Raw genomic sequence first — 26610 nt, 5'->3', positions numbered from 1 at the left:
GATACTGAGACAACCAGTCTGGTTAGGACAGAGAAAGCACAGTTGAAAAATGAGTGGGAAATGACCTTCAGGAGTCAGAAAATCAGGGTTCAGGTCCTGCATCTGCTGCTCCCTAGCCTCGGGTCCTTAAGCAAGTCACTTCACCTCCTCCAGCCTCGGTTTCCCTGCATGTAAAGATGGGAGTAATCAAACCTTCCTTGTCTCTCCCAGGGTTGCAGAGAGGTCTGAGTGTGGCAGTGCTTGGGGTAGAGTAAATGCCCTGCAGGGGTTGGTTATTCCAAGAGCAAAAGAAGCAGGTCCAGAGAAGCCATCAGCTTGGAACAGCAAGGTAAATGGGGATGACGAGGGAACCGCCATGTCCTCAGAGGGTCTGCAGGTGGAGAAGCTAATGAGGATTCAGGCCAGGACCTGGGCTGGAATGGACAGGCTTAAGTGGCAAGATGGGGTCATCGGACAGAAACCCAGGCCTTGAATCTGCCTCCAGTGAGCCTGGAACCGAGATGTTGGAGACCCTGAGGCAGCGGCAGAGAAAAGAAATAGAGACACCGAGGCAGAAAGAGACCCCGAGACAGAGAGACGAAGAGACAGACCCAGAAACAAGCTGCCCAAATGCGGGGGGGCGGGGGCCATGGCGATCCGGAGAGGGCGAGGCAGAGGGGCGCAGACCCTAGCAGAGCTGAGCCCCTGCGCGGCGCAGGTCAGAGCGCGCGGGCCAGAGTCCCCTGCGGGGCCCGACCAGCCGCGCCCGCTGGGCGCCCCCGTTCGGGCTGCTCGCCCAAGATGGCGATGGAGGGGCGGGCGAGCCGGCGGCAGCCCGGGCCCCCGCGCCGGCCCCCGCTCGGGCCGGGGCCCCCGAGGCCGCGCCCCCGCCCGCGGCGCCGCGCCTCCCCGGGCCACTGAAGACCGGCGCGCCCTCCCCCGGCAGCGGCGGCCGAGGCGCGGGGAGGAGGCGGCGGCGGCGGCGGCAGCCCGGGCCGGGCCCCATGGCGCGGGGGTACGCTGGCCGCGGCGGCAGGCTCATCGCGCTGACCTTCTGCCTGCTGGCCGCGCGCGGTAAGGGCGGGCGCTGAGGCAGTGGTGGGAGCGGCTGCGGGGTGACTGTTCGTCGGCACCCGGGGCTGAGCCGGCTGTGGGGCCGGCGCGTCCCGAGTCCCGAGCGAGCGCTGGGGCCGGGGCGGGGTGGGGGGTGCGGGCTGCGCGTCCTTGTGCCCGCGATGCCTGCGCTCTGGGGTCTGCGAGCCGCGGCCGGGGACGTTTGCGGCTCGTACTTGTCCGCAGGGGGTGTGTGTCCTTGGTCTGCGGAGTCCGGAGTGAGTGTGTGAGTGTGTGTGTGTGTGTGTGTGTGGGCGCGCGCGACCGCGTGCAGAGAGTGGGGAGGGGGCTTCTGCGGGGCGTATGTGTCCGCAGCGCGTGGCCGGTCGCGGCGTGGCATCGCGGGCCGTGGCTGAGGTGCCGGTGGTTTGTGCGGGGCGGGCTCTGCCTTTACCGCGCGTGTCTCCGGGTTGGAAGTGTAAAGGGGTGTGTGTGGGGGGGGGGCGTCTGCACCTCCATTTGTGTGTCGAGAGCGTGTGTAATTGTGTTTATGGGGCTGAGCTAATATTTGGCCTTGGCTTTCGGAGAGTGTCCATGCCCTTGGTGGGGGGACAGAAGCATTAGATTGCGGATTGACTGGGAATAGTGGTGATAAAATACTCAACTTTGTCTGGTGGGTGTGGTCCCTGAAGCTGGGTGGGGCTGGGCGGAGGGGGTGGGGAGCGCGGGAGTGTTGCCCCCTCCGAACCCGAGGCCGGGAGTGGGCTGGGGGAGGGCGCAGGAAACCAGTTGCTTTCGTGGACGTGTCCGACACCCGCTCTCAGGATGGGACGCGTGTCACTCCTGCCCCACCCCCAGGGGCAGATCTGAGAAGCGTGGACGGGGTCAGCAAGGCCTCCTCCAACCCCCCACCTCAGTGCGAGGTGAGGGTGGGTAAGAGTCAGAGTTGCCCTCGCTGGAGAGAGGGCTGGGGATGGGGTGACGGAGTCCCAAGCGTCTCTGCCTAGGAAGCCTTCTTCCACCCCCAGCCCTCTCCCTTTCGGTCCTGTATGCGTTTCGGGGCGGCCCGTGGGCTAGGTGGTTGGTAGGGCTGGGGAGGGGGATGGGCTGCCCGCTTTGTTCGCCTAGTTCTCGCCTTCCCAGCCGAGGGGGGAGCTGAGGATGTGTCCGGAGCCAGTCGGGGAGGGACTTGACGGTGGGGGTGGGGAGGAGGATTTCTCTCCAGCTGCTGTGGCTTTCCAGAGAGACTCAGCCAGGCCACGTGGGAGGGAGGCAGGGACGGCGGAGGGGGGAAGGAGCCTCCGCCTGGCCCGCCCCGGCCCATCTCCAGGAAGCCCAAACAGCGGGTGGGAAAGTCTCGGGAACTACTCGGACCCCCTCTCTGCCTACAAAGACACGCCCCTTTTCAGACCTGACTGCGGACCCGGCAGGAGGCCGCCTGGAGGCGGGGTCCCAGCGGCTAGGCTAGGGAAGTGGGGGGCCTGGGGTTGTCAGGTGGAGGGGGAGGGGAAGTGCCAGAGAGGCGTCTGTCCTCCTGGAGGCCAGGGGATTAACGAATAGTTGGGCCCACCCTCTTCTGAGAGCTCCGGACCGGGCTCGGGGTCATCTAGCAAAGCGGAATCAGGACTGGGAACTGCACTCACTCGGGCATTATGGAGTATCGGTGGGGCCTCCCTGCGAGGGGCTCAGTTTCCTCTCTGGGGCTCCCGAGTGCACAAGGCAGGGGCAGGGCCCGAGCTGGGGCTCCCTTGGCAGCAGTGTGCATGGCTGAAGAAACTGCTCACCCTCAGTCCTAAATCCTTTGAGTGTGCAAAGCTCGTCAGGCCTGGGGACACTCTTATAGAGTTCTGACTAGCCTCCCCGATCTGGACAGAGGCCATTTATTCATTCATTCAACAAATATTTACTGAGTACCCTTTTCGGATAGCACGTGACTGGTATCTGAAATATAGTAAATAAGGAGGAGACTGACAGGTAGTCTAGAAAGTTCAGGAAAGGCTTCCTCCAGGAAGCGGTAAATAATAGAGCTCAGTGCAGAGGGTCAGTTGGCCCTGCAGGAGAGTGATGATGGGGAGAGTTTTTCAGAGAGAACAGTATGTGCAAACGCTCAGGGGTGACTTCCTTTAGACCACTGAATGAAGCTAAATCTGGCTGGAGTTTAGAGCACAAGGCGGGAGGGTGGGGCAGGTTAGAGAGGAATGGAACAGGGGCCACAGAGTGTCAAAAGAGAAGGCTGAAGATGGAGGCTGGACCCAACTCATGAAGGGGCTTGTAAGCCCCACCGAGGTTTCTGGCCTGAGAGCCTGCATGAGCCCTTGGAGGGTTTTAAGATCAGCTTTGCATCAGCTCACTCCAGCCGATGTGGAGAATGATTGGACAGGATGGAGGCAGGAAGCTGTAGCTTCTTGGGAGGCTGTGGTAGTAATCCATGAGAGGATGTTGCTGGCAACTAGAGTAGTGGCAGTTGGGATGGCTACAGTGGATTCTAGAGATATTTAGGAAGTAGAATTGGCAGGATGTGAGGATAGATTGAGTTTGTAGAGAGTGAGGGAGAGAGAAGTAAAACATAATAGACACTTCAGCAGCTTCGACATGGCAAAATGAAGGGCTGGTGTTGGTGTCAAGATAGTGACTGCCCGTCTCCCCCGAACACTGCTCTTGGGTCAGGGCTTGGGAACTGGGGAGATGTATGCGAATGGGACTCCTGTCTAGGGGTGGTGGTGGGATGCCAAATGCTCTGTTTTCACCACATGCAAGAAGTGGGGTTCTCCCTTCCACCCAGTCAGAATTTGGGGGGTGGTGATGCCAGAGGTCAGTAGCAGGAGGGCTCTAAGAACAAGAGAGCTGCTTTCTCCTCAACGGGGAAACTCCCCCCTCCATCCCTTTCTCAGCCCAGAAGCTCAGAGACCAACTTCAGTTAGTTGGGGTGTTGGGGCCCTCTCTGACCTCATCTTGGAGGTTAGGGACCAGGTCAAATATATTGTGTTGGCCAAAAAGTTCGTTTGGGTTTTTCCATAAGACGGAAGACCTGAACAAATTTTTTGGCCAACCCAATAGTTTCTCTTAATAGTGAATCTAAATAATCCAGAAGTTATCTAAACCTTCATTGATCTTGTATGTATTTTCATGGCCCAAGTAATCATACATTATGTGTAAATCAGCATTTCCTTTCTTTCTCTTAAAGGTACGTTGTTTCAAGTTGAGTAATCCCACAGTTAGCATCATTGAATGTCAGCACTGAGGGGAACTTAGAAATAATTTTAGCATGAACCCATTTTACAGATGAGAAAACTGAGTGAATTCCCAGAGTTACATGGATGGGGACTGAACTGGGACTGGAAGCAGTCTCCAGGTTCTTGGAGCAGCCGTACTTTCCCGGGATTTGGTACACGTGAATGCAAGTTCCATCTCTCTTCACCCCCTCTCCCTCACCTGAGAAGTTATCAACAACTTTGGGCTTGGCCCCCCTCAGGTGGTGTGTTTGGGTCTGGGCTCTGGAATCCACTCTACTCCACCCATCCCCACCCACCGCATCCTGTTCTGCCTCCGCTGTTTCTGAGGTACAGAAACCAGACTTGACACAGAATTCCAGATGCAGAACAGATGTCATTGCCAAGCAGGCCTGGGGGCTCCCAGCTCCCCGGGTTGGGGGGAAGGAAGAAGAAGAGTGGTTCTGATGGGGAAGGACCCCAGCCCCAGCCTGGCCAGAGGCGGGTGACAGCACCTGAGGGGAGAGAAGAAAACCAGAGGGTGGATGACCTGGGCCTGACGTGCAGAGAAATGGAATCCTTGTCCTTGGGGCTGGCTGTGCTGCCAGCTAAATGCCTCACTGCTGAGGCTGAGGCATTCCTCTGGAATTGAGGGGCTGTGGGGTCACTGTGGTCCGGGAAGCCGAGGCTCAGTAAATTCTCTCTCAGGTGCAGACCTGAGCATGGAAGCTGGTGCAGAGCCAAGACTTCCAGATGGTTCCATAGGGGCTCATTACCTTGTCACTTAGTTTGGAGCTCTGGCAAATGAATGGAGCATAGAGAGACAAGGCTGGGCACACAAGGAAGGTAATTTTTTTTTTATACATCTTTATTGGAGTATAATTGCTTTACAATGGTGTGTTAGTTTCTGCTTTATAACAAAGCGAATCAGCTATACATATACATATATCCCCATATCTCCTCCCTCTTGCATCTAAGGAAGGTACTTTTAATCAGACCATCCATGTAGCAGAAGAGGTGAGGTAGTGAGCTCCCCAGTCCTGGTAATGTGTAAGTAGAAGAGTTTCTTTCAATGTGAGTTTGCTGTTCTGTCTCGGTGCTTCTTTTTTTTTTTTTTTTTAATTTATTTTTTGGCCGTGCCAGGCGGCTTGCGGGATCTTAGTCCTTATTTCCCTGACCAGGGATGGAACTTGGGCCCACGGCAGTGAAAACGCAGAGTCCTAACTACCAGACCACCAGGGAATTCCCTGTCTTGGTGCTTTTTAAGCATTTTGTTACGTGTCTCATAGGTGCCACAGAGTATGCTAGGCAGTTTCCACGTATATTATCCACGTCATCCCCAGCCCTGAAGGGAGTTCTTATAATTTTTCCAGATAAGGAAATTGAGGCTTGGAAAAGCATGAGGGGCTCTGTGTCTTATCTTTTTAAGTGTGTCTCCGCATGTCCACTCATCTGTTCAAGAACTGTTTATTGAGCGCCTACTATGTGCCAGGTCCTAGGAAATTAGAATGCTGACTAGGACAATAATCTTGGGCTTGTTGCCTCGCTGGCAGAAAGGCAAGTCAAAAATCTAGACTGCTAATTGCAATGACCCAGGTGCCCAGGGTCCTATAGGGCAGAAAAAAGGAGAGGCGTCGAAATCAGACCCCAGGATGGCACAGCTACTGAAGGAAGAGGGAGCAGCACAGGCAACGCATGGAACAGCAGTGTGCTTTCAGAGAACGGGAAGTGGTTTAGTCTGGTGGGGACCCAGGGTGACAGGGAACAGGAGGTAGGCAGGTCAAGCTGAGTGGCTTTGCTCTTAAGTCTGCTGAGGCTGAGCCTGTCTCCTGAGGATCACAGATGAAGGGAACGCTGCCTTCCCTGTGTCCCAGGCAACTGTCCCAAGTTCTCCTTCCAGCTGTTGTGGGAGGGGCTTAGTGTGTGGTATGGGAGGTGGCCAAGGTGGGGGGGCGGGGAAGGAGGTTTCTGGAAGAAACTGACTTGTGTCTCCTCGGAGAGGAGAGTGGTGATGGCGTCATGAAGAATTGCCCGTGTGGACCGAAAACAAATTGTAAATCTGGTGGGCTCTGAGATTAAAACTGACAAGGCATTGATGTTTGTGGCAAGTTCTTGGCTTAATGAAGGAGGCATCTCGGCTTTGTTCCCCACCCCATCCCCCAGTCCCAGGAACTCTCAGTTCCTGAGAGCTCACTGAAGAATGGAACCCTGGCTTATGCCAGGCCCGCACTAGTCCCACGAAAGAGCACTGAGCTGGCCCTGGGGCTCAGCAGCGAACCTCCTTTCTGTCTGGGTTCTAATTGGCCTCATAAAATCTAATTTATCCTGTAAATGGGTAAAATAATGTCAGAAGGAGATTGAGAGATGGCCCTGGGGCTCCTAAGCATAGAAGCTCCGTGTCTCTGGCAGGGTCCCACCGAGGAGACTGAGGAGAAGGGATTGTGGGAGAGGGAGTTCCCCTCGAGGCAGAAAGCTGGCCAACAGCAAGTGTCCGCTATGTCCACCCAGTCCTTAGAGGGAGCACTGAGAAGTGCTCCTGGGAGGGGCTTGGTGGTCCGCCATGACAGGGGACTGGGGGGTGGCAGGAAAGGCGCAGCCACGAAACCACTGGACAAACAAGGTCCACTCCCCAGAGCATCACTTTCCCAAAAAGATTTGGTGGTGTAGGAACCACATTTACATTAAAACAAATACTGCTGTGTCCTCTGCCGCTGGGAGAATTTTGGTGAAAATGAGAAATGTGGCAACTCTTCATTTTAAGACTGGGGAAACCGAGGCTGAAAGGAGGAAAGCAGACCCAACGTCATACAACCCATGGTGGACCCAGAACTCTGACCCCAGGCCAAGGCTTGTCCCGCCACATCCCATGGTCCGCCTTAGGCAAGAAGGCAAGAGGAAGAATGGCTAAGGGACCTCCAAGTGGCTACATGATGTGAGACCCAGGAAAACCCTTCCCTGGGGAAGGCAGGGGCAGCTTCACGGAGGGATGTGGCATCTGAGGTGAGCCTCTAAGGATGCACGTCCTGGGCACAGAAGTTGGGTTGGGTGCTGGGGCAGAGAGAACCCTCTTATTTGGGAGCAGCTGTCTCCTCAATGCTGGGTTCACGCCCAGGATGTCCTCAGACTGTCTCCCAGAGAGGTGAGAACCTCCCCTTTTGGGCCTCGGTTTCCCCATCTATAAAATGAGCAATCTCAGGCTCTGCATACGTTTCCATCAACGTGGGCCGGCTTGGGCTCCCGGCACAGCCCTGTACCCCCCCAGGGATCCCGGGTTCTCCCCACATCTACATCCCTGTTGGTTTCCCATTCCGCATTGCCTTGTTGGGTGCTGGGCTCCTCCGAGGTGGGGCAGCCAGACATCTGCTGATCCATGAATATTCAGGAAGGGAATCAGAGCCTCCTCTGGGCTCCCCAGCAAGCCCCAGCCCCTCTGGCCGCCGTCCTGCCCGCAGGAGCCCAGGCTGCTGACAGACCCAGCAGCTGCTCGGGCCCCAACTGTTCACATTGTTTGTTCAGCGCAGCGGGGGATTTTCCAAGCCCCGGACGTGCTTTGGGGGGTAGGGAGGCTGCCGGAGGGCTCAGGGATTCGTGTCATGTGGGGCTTTTCTCCCCTGAAACTCAAACCGACTGCTCAGCGGCCGGAATGGGGCAATTGGAAGCCACTGGGCTGAGAGCCCGGGCTGGCCTTCCCCCCACCGTGTTTGCATCAGAATCTAGGGCCTCAGATAGAGAAGGGACTGGATGTTAAGAATAGCAATTTGCATTTGTACATCCCTTTCCAGTTTACGAAATGCCTTTAAAGAATAAGCTCCCATTCTTTGATTGGTGCCCATTAGGCTCTGGGCTGGAGACCTGACCCACATCATCTTGTTTAATCCTCACAGGCTCCATAGTATCACCTTCATTTTTACAGATGTGGAAACTGGGCCCCAGAGAGGCAAAGTGGCTCGTCACATAGGTGGTAGGTGGAGCAGCAGGACTGGAACCTTGACCTTCTGCCCCAAGGTCAGATGCTCTTTCCACCCCAGCACATGGCCCTCAGTGATGCGAATGCCAGTTTGGTTTCCCCAGTTAGACTGGAAACTGAGTGAGGGCAAGGGCTGCCTTCTCCTCGCTGCACCCACTAGTAATGCTGAGCCCAGCTGTGTAGCTCGAGGTGCCAGCGGAGCCTTTAAGAAAGGCAGAGGCCTGTTCAGACCCTGTCTGTCTGTCCTTCCCACTGTGGTGTCACAGGCCTGGATTCTGCCCTGGCCTCCTTATCTCAGCCAGTTAGGACCTCTCTTCTCCCCTCAGTCTTGATCCTCTTCAGGGGTTTAAGTGTTGGCATATATGTGTGTCCAGGTGTTGATGAGTGTGGCAGAGACGGGGGGAGCACGTGTTTAGGTATGGCAGGTCGTGTCTACAGTTTTGTGTGTGTGTCTAGATGATGTTCTCTATCTGTTCAGGAGTAGGTGAGTCCAGCTCACTGAATAATCCTACCATCATAGAATCTTCGACATCACCCACTACATTTGAGTAAACTAGAGCCCAGAGGCGGAAGTGACTGGCCCAAGGCCACACAGCTAGACCGTGACAGAGCCGGGTCTAGAACTGAGGGTCGCCGGAGTCCTTAGCCATTGTGCTTTCTGCATGCCCCTGACAGGGCTCTGTCAGCCCTGGCCTGCCTTGTAATGAGTGTCCTCACCTCTGTCCCTGGCTCACTCTCAGACATACCACTACGCCTTTAAGCAAGGTGTCGGGCCAGAGGGTAAGAGGGCACCTCAGGCCATTAAGCTTTTATGGGACAGGAAGGCAGCAGGTCAACTGTCTGGAAGATACAACTGGAAGAGAACCAGCTATTTCTCTATGAATAACGGTTACTGGGCCTTGCTGAGATGTTGGTTAAAATGATAAGCTTGGCATTTGTGTGTTTTTGCCTTGACCCTGGGATGGCATTCCCTTCCTCCATTGTTCTCCTGCTCTTCCCTTTGCGGCCAGGGCAGTGTTGGAGCTGCAGGCTCTTCTGGGGCATCTGGAGAAGGTCAGGGACTGGGTTCTGCACCGGCTTGCTGCGTGGCTTTGGGGGAATCAGCTGCAGGAAGGAGAGCTTACCTCTCCCAGTCACTGCGGCAGAAGTGCTTTGGGTAATAGTGGTCAGGACGATCTGTAGGATTCCAGGAGAGGGAATGACATTACTGAGCCCCAGTTCTGTGCCAGGCCAGCCACTGTACTGTGTACTCCTTTACCACACAGCATCTCATTGAGCGCTCACAACAGCCCTCTGAGGAAGGAATGACTAGGTCTTTTTAAATTGAGACGCAATTCACATACCAAAAAATTCACCGTTTAAAGTGTACAAATCAGTGGTTTTAAGTATATTCACAAGGTTGAGCAACCATCACCACTATCTAATTCTAGAACATTTTCATCACCTAAAAAAGAAACCTTCGATCCCTTCGCCATCTCTCCTCATTCTTCCCTCTCCCTGGTCCCTGGCAACCATTAATCTACGTTCTGTCTCTATGGATTTGCCTACTCTGGACATTTCACAGAAATGAGATCATACAATATGTGGCATTTCGTAACTGACTTCTTTCACTTTGAGGAAAGTTTTCAAGGTTTATTCATGTTGTAGCAAGAATCAGTACTTCTTTTGATGGCTGAGTGATATATTTATCTGTTCATCAGGTGATCGGGCATTTGGGTTGCTTCTCCTTTTTTGCTAAGAACTGTGTTATTTTGTGGATGAGGAAGCTGAGCAGCGGGGGAAGGATGGGAACGCAGTGCAGCCGTTGGCCCGAGATCACAGTTAGTCAGAGGCAGAGCCAGGATCCAGACACAGGTCTCTCCATGAGACCTCTTTCTCTGAGGTTTGCCCTCCTCGACCTGGGGTGAGTGACTTCGGGCTCCGGAGGCTGTGGGATGTAGGAGGACACACTGATGACCCTGGTGCCCCCTCCTCTACGCAGGGGAGCAGCCGTTGCCCCGGAAGACGACCGTGTCGCTGAGCTGTGGAGCAGGGCCGCTGCAAGTGATCCTGGGCCCGGAGCAAGCCACAGTGCTGGACTGCGGTCTGGGGGCGGCTACTGCAGGACCCCCCCCCAGCGTCACGTGGAGCAAGGATGGAGGCATCCTGCCCGAGCACGACCACCTTCGCCTGCTACCCAATGGCTCCCTGTGGCTGTCCCGGCTGCCAGCTCCCGAAGGCACTGACCCTGGGGCTTCAGAGGTCATTGAGGGCAGCTATTCCTGCCTGGCCCACAGCCCCGTTGGAGTGGTGGCCAGCCAGGCTGCGGTGGTCAAGCTTGCCAGTAAGTGCTACATCTTGGACTGAGCTGAGGCCCATAAGACATGGGGTGTGGGAAGTGGGGTCTGCAGTTAGATACTTGCACAAAGGTTTGTCTCTGAGCCACGCCCCCTTTCCCTGCCTCCTGTGCTGCTCAGTGGGTCCCTTCCTCACTGTTCAATAGTCTCACTTCTTCCCTGCTCTTCTGTTCCTCCTCCTTTTCCTTCCCTGTGAGTTTGAGAGTCTAGACTCGTGCTCTCCTCCAGGAAGCCCGCCAGAGAGGTTTCTAAGCATGTCAGGGGCACAAAGATGCTCCCCACCCCCATAGCAGGTGGAGTGTGTAGAGCCGAGCTGTGTTGTCCAGCTCACTCACTCTTGGGGGTTTCTCAGGAGGCACAGATCATCACCATGAAACAATTTGGGAGCCAGAAGAAATGTACATCTTACTGTAGTCCAACCATATGGTGATGTAAGGCAGGGGGACTTTGGAATTCATTCTGCCTGCAGCATCTGACCAGTCATCACCACTTCTTATTCTCCGACTGCCTCTTTCCAACTGTGTCTCCGTTGGTCTGAATTCTTTTTGCATGTGTTTCTGTCAACCTGTGTCTCTGTGTCCAGTGACTTCGGGCTCCGGAGGCTGTGGGATGTAGGAGGACACACTGATGACCCTGGTGCCCCCTCCTCTACGCAGGGGAGCAGCCGTTGCCCCGGAAGACGACCGTGTCGCTGAGCTGTGGAGCAGGGCCGCTGCAAGTGATCCTGGGCCCGGAGCAAGCCACAGTGCTGGACTGCGGTCTGGGGGCGGCTACTGCAGGACCCCCCCCCAGCGTCACGTGGAGCAAGGATGGAGGCATCCTGCCCGAGCACGACCACCTTCGCCTGCTACCCAATGGCTCCCTGTGGCTGTCCCGGCTGCCAGCTCCCGAAGGCACTGACCCTGGGGCTTCAGAGGTCATTGAGGGCAGCTATTCCTGCCTGGCCCACAGCCCCGTTGGAGTGGTGGCCAGCCAGGCTGCGGTGGTCAAGCTTGCCAGTAAGTGCTACATCTTGGACTGAGCTGAGGCCCATAAGACATGGGGTGTGGGAAGTGGGGTCTGCAGTTAGATACTTGCACAAAGGTTTGTCTCTGAGCCACGCCCCCTTTCCCTGCCTCCTGTGCTGCTCAGTGGGTCCCTTCCTCACTGTTCAATAGTCTCACTTCTTCCCTGCTCTTCTGTTCCTCCTCCTTTTCCTTCCCTGTGAGTTTGAGAGTCTAGACTCGTGCTCTCCTCCAGGAAGCCCGCCAGAGAGGTTTCTAAGCATGTCAGGGGCACAAAGATGCTCCCCACCCCCATAGCAGGTGGAGTGTGTAGAGCCGAGCTGTGTTGTCCAGCTCACTCACTCTTGGGGGTTTCTCAGGAGGCACAGATCATCACCATGAAACAATTTGGGAGCCAGAAGAAATGTACATCTTACTGTAGTCCAACCATATGGTGATGTAAGGCAGGGGGACTTTGGAATTCATTCTGCCTGCAGCATCTGACCAGTCATCACCACTTCTTATTCTCCGACTGCCTCTTTCCAACTGTGTCTCCGTTGGTCTGAATTCTTTTTGCATGTGTTTCTGTCAACCTGTGTCTCTGTGTCCGTGTGTGTGTGTGTGTGTGTGTGTGTGTGTGTGTGTGTTTCCCGTCTGCTCGCTGTGGCCTCCTTTCTTGTGTTCCTCTCCTGTCCCTGCGTTTTCTCACCGTCCTCACCCCCAGCACTTGCAGGCTTCTCCCTGCACCCGCAGTCTCAGACGGTGGAGGAGAAGGGGACCGCTCGGTTTCAGTGCCACATCGAAGGGCTGCCAGCACCTGTCATTACTTGGGAGAAGGACCAGGTGATGGTGCCTGAGGAGCCTCGGTGAGTGTCCTGTGGGCAAGAGGAGAGTGGGTCCCGGGGGGCAGCCAAGGAGGGCCCTGGGATGTGCTCCGGAACTGGGCTTCTTAGAGTCAGGGTGGCTCCGTTTGTCCAAACTGACTTAGGAGCCAACCACCACCTGACGCTCAGCCCATTTCTGGTCCCAAAGAGAAGTTGTGTCACAAGTGTTTGCTCCCTGGGAGGAAGGCCACCCACCAAGCTATGGGGCTTGGGTAGAGAGCAGTTATCGAGTCCTTCAGAGCATATGTAGTCCAACCACTTGCCTTATTGCGAAGGAGACCAAGGGCCAGAGAAGAGCTGTGCTTTAACCAAGGCCACACGGTGAGTCATTGGCAGAACATTTGTTGTTTGTTCCGGGCCCAGAGGGTTTCCCTTTGCAGGTTCCTCTGGAGTTTCTACCTTGGATGCATAACTTCTCTTCTTCTCTCAGTTCCGCTCAGTGGGGTGCAGCATCTGATAACCAGGTTGTGGAGGTCCTTCCTGTTTCACCCTCCTCTCTCCCCATAAAGGCAATGGAGCAATCCTAGGGAAGGGTTTCTAGGGCAGAAGAGAAGCAGAGGCTAGACCCAGGACCTGATCCCTACTGTGGCCTCCTGGGAAGGCCCAGAGGTACACACAGCATGTCCAGAAAGCACAAGGCTCATTTGCATCTGTGGTCTTGGAACTGGACTCATGACTCGGCTGCCACCACATGGAGTCTTACACCTTTGGAAATGTGGCTCCAAAGGCCTTTCCCAGCCATGCTGCCGTCCTCTCCCTGCATCTCTCTAGCTGTAGTTACCAGCTGACGCTCTCCTCTCCCAGCAGACGTGGGATTCCTTAGGCTCAGAACCACTGGTTTCCAGATCTCCCTGCCCTGGAACTAGCCTGTCTTCAGTGTATTGAGTTGTCCCATCTCCTCTGACTTTTGCCCGTGTCTAGGTAGGGGTGAGAGTGTAAGAGAAACTTCTAGATAGAAAAGCCCCAGGCCACATCCCTGCAACAGTTGTAAGTGAGGAAGAAGGGTGAGAGGTCAAGATATAAGTGATCCTGTTGACTTTGGTGATCGGTCAGCCCCACTGGTCCAGTGGGTTGGATTAGATCACGGTTTCCAAAGTGTGTTCTTTTTTAGAACGTTAGTCCCTAAAGATGATTCTTGAAAAAAAAAAAGTACTCCGCAGTCAAATAAGATGAGGAAACTGCCTATAAATCCCCCTCTTGGAGTTGACAAGGCCCTGAGAAGCCCTGTACTGAGAAACCTGTTTAACTTGTTTAACCAAATCCTTCCTAGACTCATTTGCCCAGAGCCCCTCTTGCAGGAACGCTGTTAACATCCTAGGAATGAGCATTCCAGGGAGGAGACCTTGGGAATGCTAACCCAGCCTTCCTAGCGCTGACATTTTCAGTTCTATGCCTCTTTTTTTTTTTTCTGGCCCTGCCGCATGGCTTGTGGGACCTTAGTTCCCTGACCTAAGGGATCGAACCCGTGCCCCCTGCATTGGGAGCACAGAGTCTTAATCACTGGACCACCAGGGAAGTCCCAAGTTCTGTGCCTTTTAAATGTGGAGCCTCTCACCGCTGTGAGCGAGTTGTTGGATGAGAACCAAGTGAGAGTCTACTCCTGGGACAGCCCCCAGAGAGGGTGGGAGAGAGCAGAAAACTCTCCCTGCGTTAAAAGTCACAAGAGGCTTCACTTCATTAGAGCTGTGTTTTCTCACTTAATCCTTCCCATGATCCTTCAAGGTAAGTGTTCCTTATTTTTCATATTTTCCTCTATTTACTTTTAGTTTATATTCCTATTAGATACATTTTTCAAATTCATATACACAAAAAAGAAGAAACAAAAATGGCTCGTCCTCTTATCACCCATAGAAAGCCTCTGTTAGTTTTGATGTCTATCCTCTGGACCTTTCCCCTGTATGTTTATAAATATTCTCTTTATATTGTACATATCATATTGTACATACTGGGTTTTTTGTTCAATCACCTTTTTTTTAGAAAACAAAAATGGGATTATATTGCAACTTCCTTTTTTTCACTTAACACATAAGGAACCCCCTTCCAGGTCTATCTGTATGGCTGTGGCAGATACTGTTATCTGAATTCTTAAATGAGGGAACTGAGGATCAGTGAAAGAAGTCACTTGCCCCAGGTCACACAGCTAGTGCTGAGAGTATCTGACAGCGGAGCCCTGGGGTGGATGATTTGGTGGTTGGAGTGGGGAAGCCACAGGGTCTGAAGAAACTCCTGTTGTAGGCTGGCTTAAAGTTGGAGTGGTCCAGCTGTGCTCAGAGCAGAGAAGTTACTTCCCCAAAGTTTCTCAGCAAACAGAGGCGTTCCCTCATCTCCCAACATCTAGTTCAGGCCTCTCCCAGGAGGCTGGAGCTGCCAGTTCCTGGCCTCTGGGAGTGTTTGCCCCCAAGTCCTCTGAAAAGTGATCCTCATCTATAAATAAGCCAGGCTCACATGTCCCAGCACATTGTGTGTGGGGGGGGAATAAAGAGATATCTAAAACAGCAACTTGATTATGCCCAAGGTATGTATTTTTACACATACCCAGATAGAGTTCACATAGAAATATGCTATTCATAAACTCAGCCCAGTGATTTGAAGGAGACCATATGCCTTGGTGTAGGCTGTGCACATGTGCAGTTAATAAGCACACTCCGTCAGGGTCTATGTTCATATTTTGGGAACTGATGGTAAACACTAGACCCCGAGGCAATTCCCTGATACTTATACTAATTTCTAATGATAGGGGATAATTTTTCTTCCACGGGAACCAGTAATCAATGAGAGCAAAGTTTCCCAGATCGCAGGCATTCACAAACCCCTGTCATATTTTTGGCCATCCCTCAACCATTTATACAACACTTAACTTAATACTTTTCTTCAAATCAACTCTCTCTTTTGTAACTTTAACGCATACTAAAAAGGAACATTATCTCACTGCAGTAAAATGGAAAACCAGCAGCACTGACCTTAAATAGAAGGTAGCCATAAAAATGAATATATAACCACTGGAATAAAAACCTGTGTCTAGATCCCCTTGAAATCATTTTGTTATCACCATTCACTCACACTTTAAAACCATGGCACTAATGGATTTAATTACTGCAGACTCCCTAGTCCAGTCCTCTGCCCTACCCATCTCCTAGGGTCCATCGTGTCTGTCAGCCTCATGTGACCCTCGGCTAGTGTCCCTTTTCCCTGGGTGGATCTCTGAACGGCTCAGGGTGGAGGCTCCTTGGCCCTCAGGAAATTCAGAGCAGCTGTCATTTCTCCTCTGTTCTTGAATCCCTGGGTCCAAGTGGGCTTTTGTGGGTACGGGCAGCAGGCTGAGGCTGAGGCTTGGAAAGAGAATGGTCCCTTCCTTTTAGCTAGAGGTTGCTTTTCATTCTATAAGTAGCTATTTTGTTTTATTTGAAATTTGAATTCATTTTAAAATGATAAAACATACTAACTTAAAGGGAAAAAAGTCACCTACAAACAGCACAGATAGCTGTTACCATTATCTAATGAGAGCTTATGACACGTTAACAGGGTCGGGGTTGTGAAGTAGGCAGGAATAATGAAACCCATTTTTCAGATGAGAAACCTGAGGCCTGGACATGTGATGTCACTTGCTAAAAATCACATATGTTGGAATCAATTCTCTCCTCTATGCCACAGCTGCTTTTATATTAGAGCCAGGAGGTACAAAACAAAGTGTACAAGGGCACATGCTTTATTCCATTTAAATTTTTTTAAGTTTTATATTTCCAAACGAATAAATGTTCACTGTAACCAAGAAATTTAAAAACGCAACAAAAAAGAGCCCCACAGTAACCCCACTCCCAGAGAAAACCTCCACGAATGACGTGAGCTTTACCACCCTTGACTTTTTCCGCGCACATCCTAGCGTATCATTTATCTATTTTCCAAAAATAGAATTGCTTCATAAACACTGATTTATGAATTCTTTCCCCCCACTAACCAATATGTCTTGGACATTCTTACAAGGACAGAGCTTTTTAAAACACATTTTAACAAAGCCGAAGAGATTTTTAAATGAATCACCTTTTTTTAGAAAACAAAAATGGGATTATATTGCAACTTCCTTTTTTTCACTTAACACATAAGGAACCCCCTTCCAGGTCTATCTGTATGGCTGTGGCAGATACTGTTATCTGAATCTGAAAGTGGTTCCATTTCACTTGTGTTGGCTCTAGCAACAGCACCACACCCGCATTCATTCATTCAACACACGTAATTAAGGCAATGTTACTTGTCAAAGGAGGTATTAGCTCTTGGGTACCTGGAGCACAATTTCAAGAGTGAGAAACTTTGGGGTTAGGAAGTGTGGGCAGCTCCTGGTGTGAATCCTGCTGACAACAGCTATGGAGACTGAGGAAGGAGGAAGGAAGGGTCTTAGAGGCAGAGAATATTAGGTGGAGGAGCCGTGGATGGGGATGGGGGCCTTGTTTCTGAGATGGGTCCTGCTTGCCCTTCCCCACTTGTCATTTCCCATCAAATTTTCCATGGCAGCAGGCTGGGTCCTGGCCCAGGATTTTCTCTCCAACCACCCTGCCCCTTCTGGTCCCCTCTCCCAGCACTGATGTGGACAGCTCTTGGAACTGAGGATAAGACTCTGGGGCAGAGATGGGTTTGCCTGTGGGCTGAGGGAAGGAGTGATGCAGGTTTATGTTTTTTCTCTAAGTCTTTGGGCCACAGCAGATTTCTAGGCTCATGGTCAGAATTCTCTCCCAACACCCTTGAGCTAGTTCTCTTCTCCTGTGTTTAGATTTTTCTCATACCCTGCTTTCCCCACGAGCCAAAGGGGTCTTCACCAAGTGCACAGCTGCCCCATTCCCTCCCTGACCTTGGCCTAGCCTACATCCACAGGCCACTTGCTCTAGTGAGAAATTAGAACTCTCACCCTCGAGCTGACCCTGCAAGGATCACAGCTAGAGGATTCAGGAAGACCCACTCCCTCCCTGCTTGGGCCAGAGCCCATTCTGCTTCCCACCACCCTGGCTCCTATGGGCACTTCCCTGCCTGGGATTGCACTGTCTCTCAAGCAAGGTCTCTGGGTCCTTCTAGCCCAAACTGCTTTCCAACCCTCACCAAAGGGCAGAGAACACCACTCTCATCCATCCTGCCCCTCCTCAGTAGTGTACGTGTTGACTGGGACTTGCTGGAGACCACCACGTCCCTTCCACTGGCATTCTCAGCCATCTAATGGCTGCTGAGACAAGCGAGTGAGAAGAACGTGGGATTTGGCACCAGAAGCCCTAGGTTCCAGTTTTAACTCTGCTCGAGCTGTGAGACCCCGGGAAAATACCCTACTCCCTCCAAGACTTAGTTTTGTCACCATTAAAATGAAGGCTGTGATCCCCTCTTATCCCTTGGGCTTGTTTCGAGCTTCAGATTAGATAGTGTGAATAGAAGGGATTTTATCAGGGAGACAGGAGGTAATACAGTCAGGGAGTAAACAAATTCAAACTATACAGAAGGTTATTTAATGAAAATTAAATCTCCCACTGACAGGTCCCAGGATCCCAGGTCCCCTCTGCAGAGATAGCCACTATTACCAGGGACATTCAGTGCAAAAGCATATAGGTGTATGCGTCACACACACACTGTTCTGTACCATACATATTTTGGAGATGGTCTTATAGCAGTACACATGGGACTGTCTCCTTTTAACAGCTGCCTAGCATTCCATTGTGTGAATGTACCCAGACTGATTTAGCTAGTTCCCACCCTACAGATGGACATTTGGACTGTTGCCAGTCTTACTATTACAGACAGGACTGGAGTGAATATCGTTAGACATACGTTTTTGTGTACATGTACGAGAATATCTGTGGGATAAAGTCCTTGAAGTGATGTTGCTGGTTCAAAAGGCACATGCAGGTTTGATCGTAAGATATCACCAGCTTGCCCTTGAAAGAGGGTGTATTGATTTGGCATGACCACCAACAAGACAGGACTGCCTTCCCCCATTCCCTCATCCACAAAGGGTGTTATTAAAAGATTGGACAAGCTATGTGGCCCCCCCAGAAAAAGAAGAAACAAAAAAAATTAAAAAAACAAAAACAAAACCTTTTGACCTTGGGGACTTCCCTGGTGGCACAGTGTTAAGAATCCACCTGCCAATGCAGGGAACATGGGTTTGAGCCCTGGTCCGGGAAGATTCCACATGCTGTGGAGCAACTGAACCCGTGCGCCAAAACTACTAAACCTGTGCTCTAGAGCCCGCGAACCACAACTACTGAGCCCGCGTGCTACAACTACTGAAGCCCACATGCCTAGAGCCTGTGCTCCGCAACAAGAGAAGCCACTGCAATGAGAAGCCTGTGCACCGCAATGAGGAGTAGACCCCGCTCACCGCAACGAGAAAAAGCCCAGGCACAGCAACGAAGACCCAACGCAGCCAATAAATAAATTAATTAATTAAAAAAAAACACTTTTGACCTTTGCTAATCTGATAGGTAAAAATGGTATCTTGTAGTTTTAATTTGCATTTCTTTTATTATGAGTGAAGCTTGAAGGTGAACTGCTCTAGGTATTTCAGGCCAGAGGGGAAAGTGGGTCCAGGACTATTTGGGCGTGCTACCCTCCCTGAAGAGCTCCTGCTCACCTCACAGGTGCCCTCTCTCTCTTCCCAAGGCTCATCACCCTTCCCAATGGGGTTCTCCAGATCCTGGACGTTCAGGAAGGTGATGCAGGCTCCTACCGCTGCGTGGCCACCAACTCAGCAAACCAGCGCTTCAGCCAGGAGGCCCTCCTCCGCGTGGCCCACAGAGGTAAGGGGGCTGCCTGGGTGCGGAAACCTGGGGGTTTCTGGAGTCGGCCATTTTGGAGCTGGGCGGGGCCTCAAGTAGTCCAAGGCCTGCCTTCAAATAAGTGACTGGCAAGGCGATGAAGCCCAGAGAAGGCACTGCCCCCCAACAAGTCAGAGATAGAACTGGGGCAGGAACCCAAGACTCCCAGTTTAGGGCTCTCTTCCTGCGAGGCTCTGTGTTCTCTTGAGTTGGGTGGAGCGTCCAGGAGTGGGGAGGTGAGGGGTCCGTGGAGGAGTGTCGGTGCCCTGAAACCCTGGTCCCCGGCCCTCTGTGTGCCCTGAAGGGGATTCACCCTGCTGCTGCTTGCTGTGCATCTGGTTCCTGATGGTCTGGGGCTCGTGTTCTCTCCATTTCTCTGAAAATCTCCCGTCCCAGGGTGATGCAGTAGGAAGGACACAGGCTTTGGGGTCAGAACGACCTGGTTTGAATACTGCCTTCTCTACTCACCATCTGCGTGACCCTGGGTTCCTTATCAAATGTCCAGCTCAGGGAGGTGGTGAGAATCGCTGAGATAAGATTGGAAAGTGCCTGGTGCCTAGCAGGGGCTCAGTAGATCTCACTCCGGGCCTCCCACTAGGGCCTCTCCCTTGCCTCCCTTTGCCATGGCATCTCCCCTCGACCCCCGCCCCTCCGTTCATCTCTTCCCATCCCCCTCCTCATCCCCTACACCTCCACTCCTACCCTGCTTCCTAGGGCTTAGCTGACGCGCTGAGTCTGGTTCGCTCTCCCTCCCGTGCCCGGGGTCTCTGCCTCCACCTGCTGGACAAACCGGGTATTCACCATGTTGACCCAGGGACCCAGGGTCACACTGAGAACTTGGCAGAGAATTAGTGCTCAGGGGGCTGCCAGGCTGGCAGAAACTCGAACCCATCCCCTGCCTTTCCCACGTGGGAATCGAGGCCCTCCGGAGAAAGGACTTGCTAGAAGTAGAAACTATAACTGCTGACTCCAAGTCCAGACTCCAAGTCTACTCTTTTTTTTTCTTTTGTTTTAAACTGGGGTATAGTTGTTTCCAAGTCTACTCTTGACGCTGCTGGTTCTCTGCCTGGAGGGTGGCTTCAGTCTGACAGGGGAGAATGGGGGTGGTGTGTCGGAGGTAGGTTATTTCTCTCCTGGCTCCCAGAGAAAGAGCTCTGAGTTCCAGTCCCAGCTCTGCTGAACTACGCAGCTGCTTTCCCATCTGTCAGATGGAACCCTGGCTGCTCCCTGCCCCACCTGCCTCACCAGGTGACTGTAAGCATCAGGTGAGGTGCTGCATGTGAAGACGCCTGATGGTAAAGCTGCCTGCTGGCCTGCCCTCTCTCCAGGGTCCCTGGCATCCATCGGGGGGCAGGACGTGGTCATTATGGCAGCCCCGGAGAACACCACCGTGGTGTCTGGCCAGAGCGTGGTGATGGAGTGTGTGGCCTCTGCTGACCCCACCCCTTTCGTGTCCTGGGTCCGACAGGGTAAGTGGAGGGAGGGGACCTGAGGGCATGGGAGAGGAAGGGTGTGGCATCTCACGCATCCCCAAGTCAAGGAGCTATAAGGGTGACCATGCAATAGTCACCGACCTTTGGTATGGTAGGAACTAACTCCTGTCCCAGGGCTGAGTGTGGGTAGGGAGCCTGGAGAAAATTAATCATCTATCCGTGTAGCAAGTTTCCTTTACGAAGTGCGCTAAGTCTGCCACTCACAAAATCACTCTTGAGACTTTACTTGGGGGGTGGGGCACTGGGCTCGGTTTTCCACGCTATGTTTCCAGTCCTCACAACAGTCAATGTGTGAGAGCTGGAAAGGGGCCAGCAAGTCAGGTGGAACTTGGACCCTCTGCTGGTCTGTTTAACTACACAGCACCTCCTGGTCCACCCAGTGTGCTGCCGCCTTTGTGTGCCTGGCTTCATGCTGGGCACAGTGAATAAAAAAGGCGGGGGCCTGCCCTCTGAACTCACAGTCTGTTTGAGGGAGATAAGCACACATCCATGACGAGACGCTTGACAGTATCAGGCAGCAAGTGATGAGTGCCAGGTGGGAATGCGTTACAGGAGATGCTATCGATGCTATCAGGGTAATGAGGGTGCTGGCCAAACGTCACCTTGCAGTCTACTGAGCATGCAACCTACTCTCCTGCTAGAGCCCTTGGAGGAGGGTAGGGGCCAGGGCTATTATTCCCGGTGGGCAGATGAGGAACCTGAGGCTCAGAGAGGAAGGTGGAAAGCCAGGACCCAAACTTTAGAGCCTGTTCTCTTTCTGGTACACCACCCCTTACAGCCCTGTATGGAAGAAAAGCAAGGATTATTTTTGTTTCCATTTCAGATAAGTGACTTGTGCCAAGTTGATGGCAGAAGTAAGTCTTAAACCCAGCTCTTTTTTTTTTTTTTTTTTTAATTTATTTATTTGGCTGCGCCGGGTCTTAGTTGCGGCATGCGGCATCTTTGTTGCGGCATACAGAATCTTTTAGTTGTGGCATGTGGGATCTAGTTCCCCGATCAGGGATGGAACCAGGGCCCTCTGCATTGGGAGCTCAGAATCTTACCCACTGGACCACCAGAAAGTCCCAAACCCAGCTCTTTTTACCCTTTTTACCCTGGTTCAGTATACGACCCCACACTGCCTTCTTTTTGTAAGTTTGTATCTCACATTCAAGACTATGTTGTGATGAATACATAGAGTTTAAAGAAAAATAATAACCCAAATGACTGCATACCCCCACCGAGCTGATGAGAAAGAACAGTGCTGGTATCTGTGCCTCCCTGACCTGCCCGGCCTCCATGGACTTGTGACACTTACCTAGTTAGGGGGATCCTGGGGCCAGCAGGACCCTCATACTATTAATGCAGTAAGCTTGTGGTGTCACCCGGAAGTTCTATTATCAGTGTTTCTCAAATCCTGACCAGGCATCAAGATGAACCAGGGAGCTTCTTTTTTTTTTTCAGTTTTTAATTTTTTAAAAAATTTTTATTGGAGTATAGTTGATTTGCAATGTTGTGTTAGTTTCAAGTGTACAGCAAAGTAAATCAGTTATACATATACATATAGCCACTCTTTGTTAGGTTCTTTTCCCATATAAGTCATTCCAGAGTATTAGGTAGAGTTCCCTGTGCTATACAATAGGTCTTTATTAGTTGTCTATTTTATACATAGTAGTGTGTACTATATGTCAGTCCCAATCCCAGGGAGCATCTTAAAACTGCGGACTCCTTCCATTTATGCCTGGAGAGTCATGACCCAGGATTTTTAATGCTTAACAAGTGTCCGAGTTCCTTCTACAGAAAGTGTGGTCTTTGGACCTACCTCCTGGGCAGTTAGAAATGCAGAATCTGGGGTGCCCTAGGCCTCTGCATCTTAACAAGGTCTCCTGAGATTCTGTGATTTGTGTACACAGTAAGGATTTGAGAATTGCTGTCCCAGAGGGTCCTGACACCTGTGGCTCTGGGATCTCACTTGGAGAAACTCTGCTAATGCACTCCTGGACAGAGACTGGGAAGAGAGAAGCTGGAAATGGACTTCATTCCTGCCCCTGGGCACTGTTCCTTTTCTAGGAACTTACTCAACTAAGTCAGGGGAGGGGCATTGCTTTTTTGTTTTGTTTTGTTTTCTTCTGATGGCAAAAGTTGTATGTATTCGTTGTAGAAAACTACGGAAAAGGAGAAACAGAAAACATCCCACCACTCGGAGATTAAAATTGTTAACATATGAGCATATTTTCTTCCAGATTTTTTTCTATGCACATGTACATTTTCCCCCCAAATTGAAAGCATGCTCTACTTAAATTCCAAGTCCTATTTTCATCAACACTATATCATAAACATCTCTCCATCTTTAAATTTTTTTCGAAAATAATTTTAATAACTATGATAGTCCATCATTTGAATGTCGCCATAATTTAAGTTGCTAGTTCCTGCTATTGAATTTTTAAGTCCTTCCCAGTTGTCCACTATTACAGTTAACACTGCAGTGATCAGCTCCCCACCAGAGTGCCCACAAGTGGAATCCTGGCTTCAGGGTCAAGGTGGAGCCCCTGTTAGCCCTATCAGCATTTACCCTTTCTCAGGCATTGCAACATACTATTTTTAAAAACTTTCCCAATTTGATGGGTGAAAATGAACATCTGTGTTTTGATGTGCATTTCTTTGATTTTGTGAAGTTGAACACTTTTTTGTTTATTGGCCATTTGCATTTCTTCCCTGGATTTTCTGTTCAGGTCCATAAGGGAAGGGCTTTTAAAATGGTTTTCACTTCACATCAAGATAAAAGTCTGCACAGATTCAGATCTTTGGTTCTGGTCCAGACCTTTCCAGCCGTATGTTCATCATAGCACTGGGCTAAGACCATATGGGAGGAGTGTCCTTCTTGAGAGAAATGAATTTAATAATAATGGTAATGGTAATAACTGACTGGTGTACCGAGCACTTCTTATGTGCCTGCATCGTGCCAGCCAGTCCCACAGACTTTATTCGTTACACTCTCAGAGAAGCCCTTCCAGCGAGGGACCATCTCCCCATTTTACAGACAGAGACACTAAGGGCTCAGAGGAAGTCATCGGTCTAGCAAGTGGAGGAATTGAGATCCTAGCCAGCGACTGTTGTGTTCTCTTAACCCGGGTGTAGAGGGTCTCCCGAGGTCCGGAGAGTGGATGGAGGGGCAGCCCTCAGCTCCCCCCTCCAGCGCTCTCCCTCCTCCCGCAGATGGGAAGCCCATCTCCACCGATGTCATCGTCCTGGGCCGCACCAACTTACTAATCACCAGCGCGCAACCCCGGCACTCCGGCGTCTACGTCTGCCGAGCTAACAAGCCCCGCACGCGCGACTTCGCAACCGCAGCCGCAGAGCTCCGCGTGCTGGGTGAGGAGGGGAGGAGGGTGAGGGAGGGCGAAGGACCGCGGAGTAGGTGTGGGGGAGACCGGACTGGGGCGGGTTAGCTAGGGTGGGGCCGGGAGGGGAGGGGAGGGGCGTACAGAGGCGAGTGGGTGTGTCAGAGGGACTGAGGGGGCGGTGCTGGAGGATGAAAAAGGGATAGGGCGGGGGGTGGGGCATTGGAGGGCACAGACTAGGTAATTAGAGGAGAGGAAGTGGTGGAAAGAGATTGGAGGATGGAGTGGGGGCAGAGGGGAGGGGTGGTCTGAGTGGGACCCAGGTAATGTGGGGAGGGGTGGGACTGAGGTTACTGGGGGGAGATGGAGTGGTCTGGGAGGAGAAAACTAGGGGCAGGGTTGCTCAGGGCTGGCTGAGGGGTAAATCTGATAGGTAAGGGATACTGGGAGGTAGGGGAGAAGGAAATGGTAAGTGCGGGAGCAGGGTTAGATCCAGGTGGAACCAGGGTATTTAGGGGAGGCCGAGGAGGCCTGGGGACAACTCGGAGGGGGAAAGAGAATGGGCATTGTGGGGCTGGGGTAAAAGGCGGAAGAGAGCTAGAGCTGCACTGCCGAGGGTATTTTGGGGGTGAGTCAGGAAGAGGTTAGAATGAGTGGAGGGGATGCGGGAGTCCGTCGGGTATTGGGGGGCGGGAGCCAGTGCCCCTGGTGGCCGGAGCGCGCGGTCAGCGTCCTCCTCCCCTCCCCCAGCCGCCCCTGTCATCTCGCAGGCGCCGGAGGCGCTGTCACGGACGCGGGCGAGCACCGCGCGCTTCGTGTGCCGCGCGTCCGGGGAGCCGCGGCCCACGCTGCGCTGGCTGCACGACGGAGAGCCGCTGCGGCCCAACGGGCGCGTCAAGGTGCAGGGCGGCGGCGGCAGCCTGGTCATCACGCAGATCGGCCTGCAGGACGCCGGCTACTACCAGTGCGTGGCCGAGAATGGCGCGGGCACGGCGTGCGCCGCCGCGCCTCTGGCAGTAGTGGTGCGCGAGGGGCTGCCCAGCGCCCCCACGCGGGTCACCGCCACGCCGCTGAGCAGCTCCGCCGTTCTGGTGGCCTGGGAGCGGCCCGAGCTGCACAGCGAGCAGATCATCGGCTTCTCCCTCCACTACCAGAAAGCACGGGGTAAGTCTCCCCGGGGCTAAGAGGCCCCAGCAAAGACCTACGCCCGGGGGCTCTGGTGGGCGGGGAGGGGCGCGGCACAGGCTGGATGATTGAAGGGTTGCCTCTGGGGGTAGGATAGAACGGGATGGGGTGGGAGCCCACAGGAGAGACCTGTGTAGAAATGGGTTGGTACATTTTTCCCTCAGCCAGTTTGTTATAAGAGAGGAGGGAGAGGATGCTTCTCCCAGGGAAAATGGCTTTGCATTCCTGGAGCCAGCTTGTTAATTGCAGCAGGAGTCACTTCAGTTAGAGGCTAGAAGAGACTTCCCAACCAGTGGAGGAATTAATACAGTGGGACTAGAAGTCAGGGGAGTTTATACTCTCCCACCGAGATTATCTGGAATGATTTAGCTATAAAGAGGCTATTCTAGGGACTGGGACAATAAGAAGGATCCCTAGACAGCTTCCAGCTGGCAAGCCCTCGGGGGTTGCTCTGTGACAGACCGTTTGTCCTCTAACCCTAACCCACTCAGGCATGGACAATGTGGAATACCAGTTTGCAGTGAACAATGACACCACTGAGCTACAGGTTCGGGACCTGGAACCTAACACAGACTATGAGTTCTACGTGGTGGCCTACTCGCAGCTGGGGGCCAGCCGCACCTCCACCCCAGCACTGGTCCACACGCTGGACGATGGTAGGGCCTCTGCACCTGCAGTGGGCACCTTGGGGCCCAGAGAATTCCCTGGGGATGGTAGCTCAGCTTCACTTTACTAGTGTTCGCCAAGGCACTTTAACCTGCCTTATGCCATATTTTGTGCCCTGTAAGGGAGTGGGCAAGGGTTCTTCTCCTTAATTTACAGTTGGGAAAACTGAGGCCCAGAAAATTAGTGACTTGCCCAAGGTCAGTAGTACAGCTGGGACTTGAGCCCAGGTCTCATGATTGCCTGTATCAGATGGCCCTTCTCCCCGACACCCACGTACCATCCAGTCAGACAGGAGCCAGTGACAATCCATCGGATATAGACGATTGTGCCCCCAACCTTATTCTGGCTTCAGGGTGGTAAGGATGTCCCCTCATCTCCAGCTTGGGGCTCCCCTGAGAGGCTCCCTTTCCTCCCTCAGATCCTGGTCCTGGGCCTACTTCTGACTTGCTGTGTGACCTGGGCAAGTCTCTGACCGCTCCTGGGCCTCACCTTCCACGTCGGTGGAGCAGAGCTCACGTAGATGTTCTTCTGTCTCAGTCCCCAGTGCAGCGCCCCAGCTCTCCCTGTCCAGCCCCAAGCCCTCGGACGTCAGGGTGGTGTGGCTGCCCCTGCCCCCCAGCCTGAGCAATGGGCAGGTGGTGAAGTACAAGATAGAGTACGGTCTGGGAAAGGAAGGTGAGTGGGGGCAGGACACGGGCTCCACCTGCCTGGGAATCATTGGTGTGAAGGGTTAGTGGCTGGGGGCCT

The 26610-nt window shown here is 52.8% G+C and overlaps 1 protein-coding gene across 1 annotated transcript in view; it reads left to right on the top strand.

Annotated features, from left to right (window-relative positions):
* The first annotated feature begins 355 nt into the window (after positions 1–355).
* IGDCC4 (immunoglobulin superfamily DCC subclass member 4) overlaps positions 356–26610 on the top strand; it is a 37148-nt gene continuing 10893 nt past the window's right edge. Inside the window, exons 1-13 of the mRNA XM_007448139.1 lie at positions 356–435; positions 698–1053; positions 1891–1955; positions 8949–8988; positions 10190–10531; positions 11201–11542; positions 12252–12393; positions 19045–19181; positions 20528–20668; positions 23888–24043; positions 24763–25176; positions 25689–25853; positions 26401–26538. Of these exons, the coding sequence (XP_007448201.1) occupies positions 356–435; positions 698–1053; positions 1891–1955; positions 8949–8988; positions 10190–10531; positions 11201–11542; positions 12252–12393; positions 19045–19181; positions 20528–20668; positions 23888–24043; positions 24763–25176; positions 25689–25853; positions 26401–26538 (2518 nt within the window). The remainder of the gene's footprint in view (positions 436–697; positions 1054–1890; positions 1956–8948; positions 8989–10189; positions 10532–11200; positions 11543–12251; positions 12394–19044; positions 19182–20527; positions 20669–23887; positions 24044–24762; positions 25177–25688; positions 25854–26400; positions 26539–26610) is intronic.

Source organism: Lipotes vexillifer, unplaced genomic scaffold, assembly GCF_000442215.2.
Source record: "Lipotes vexillifer unplaced genomic scaffold, Lipotes_vexillifer_v1.1 scaffold713, whole genome shotgun sequence".
NCBI classification, from domain to species: domain Eukaryota; kingdom Metazoa; phylum Chordata; class Mammalia; order Artiodactyla; family Lipotidae; genus Lipotes; species Lipotes vexillifer.
The sequence above is the reverse complement of the archived record's forward strand: the minus strand, read 5'-3'. Positions and strand labels throughout refer to the sequence as shown.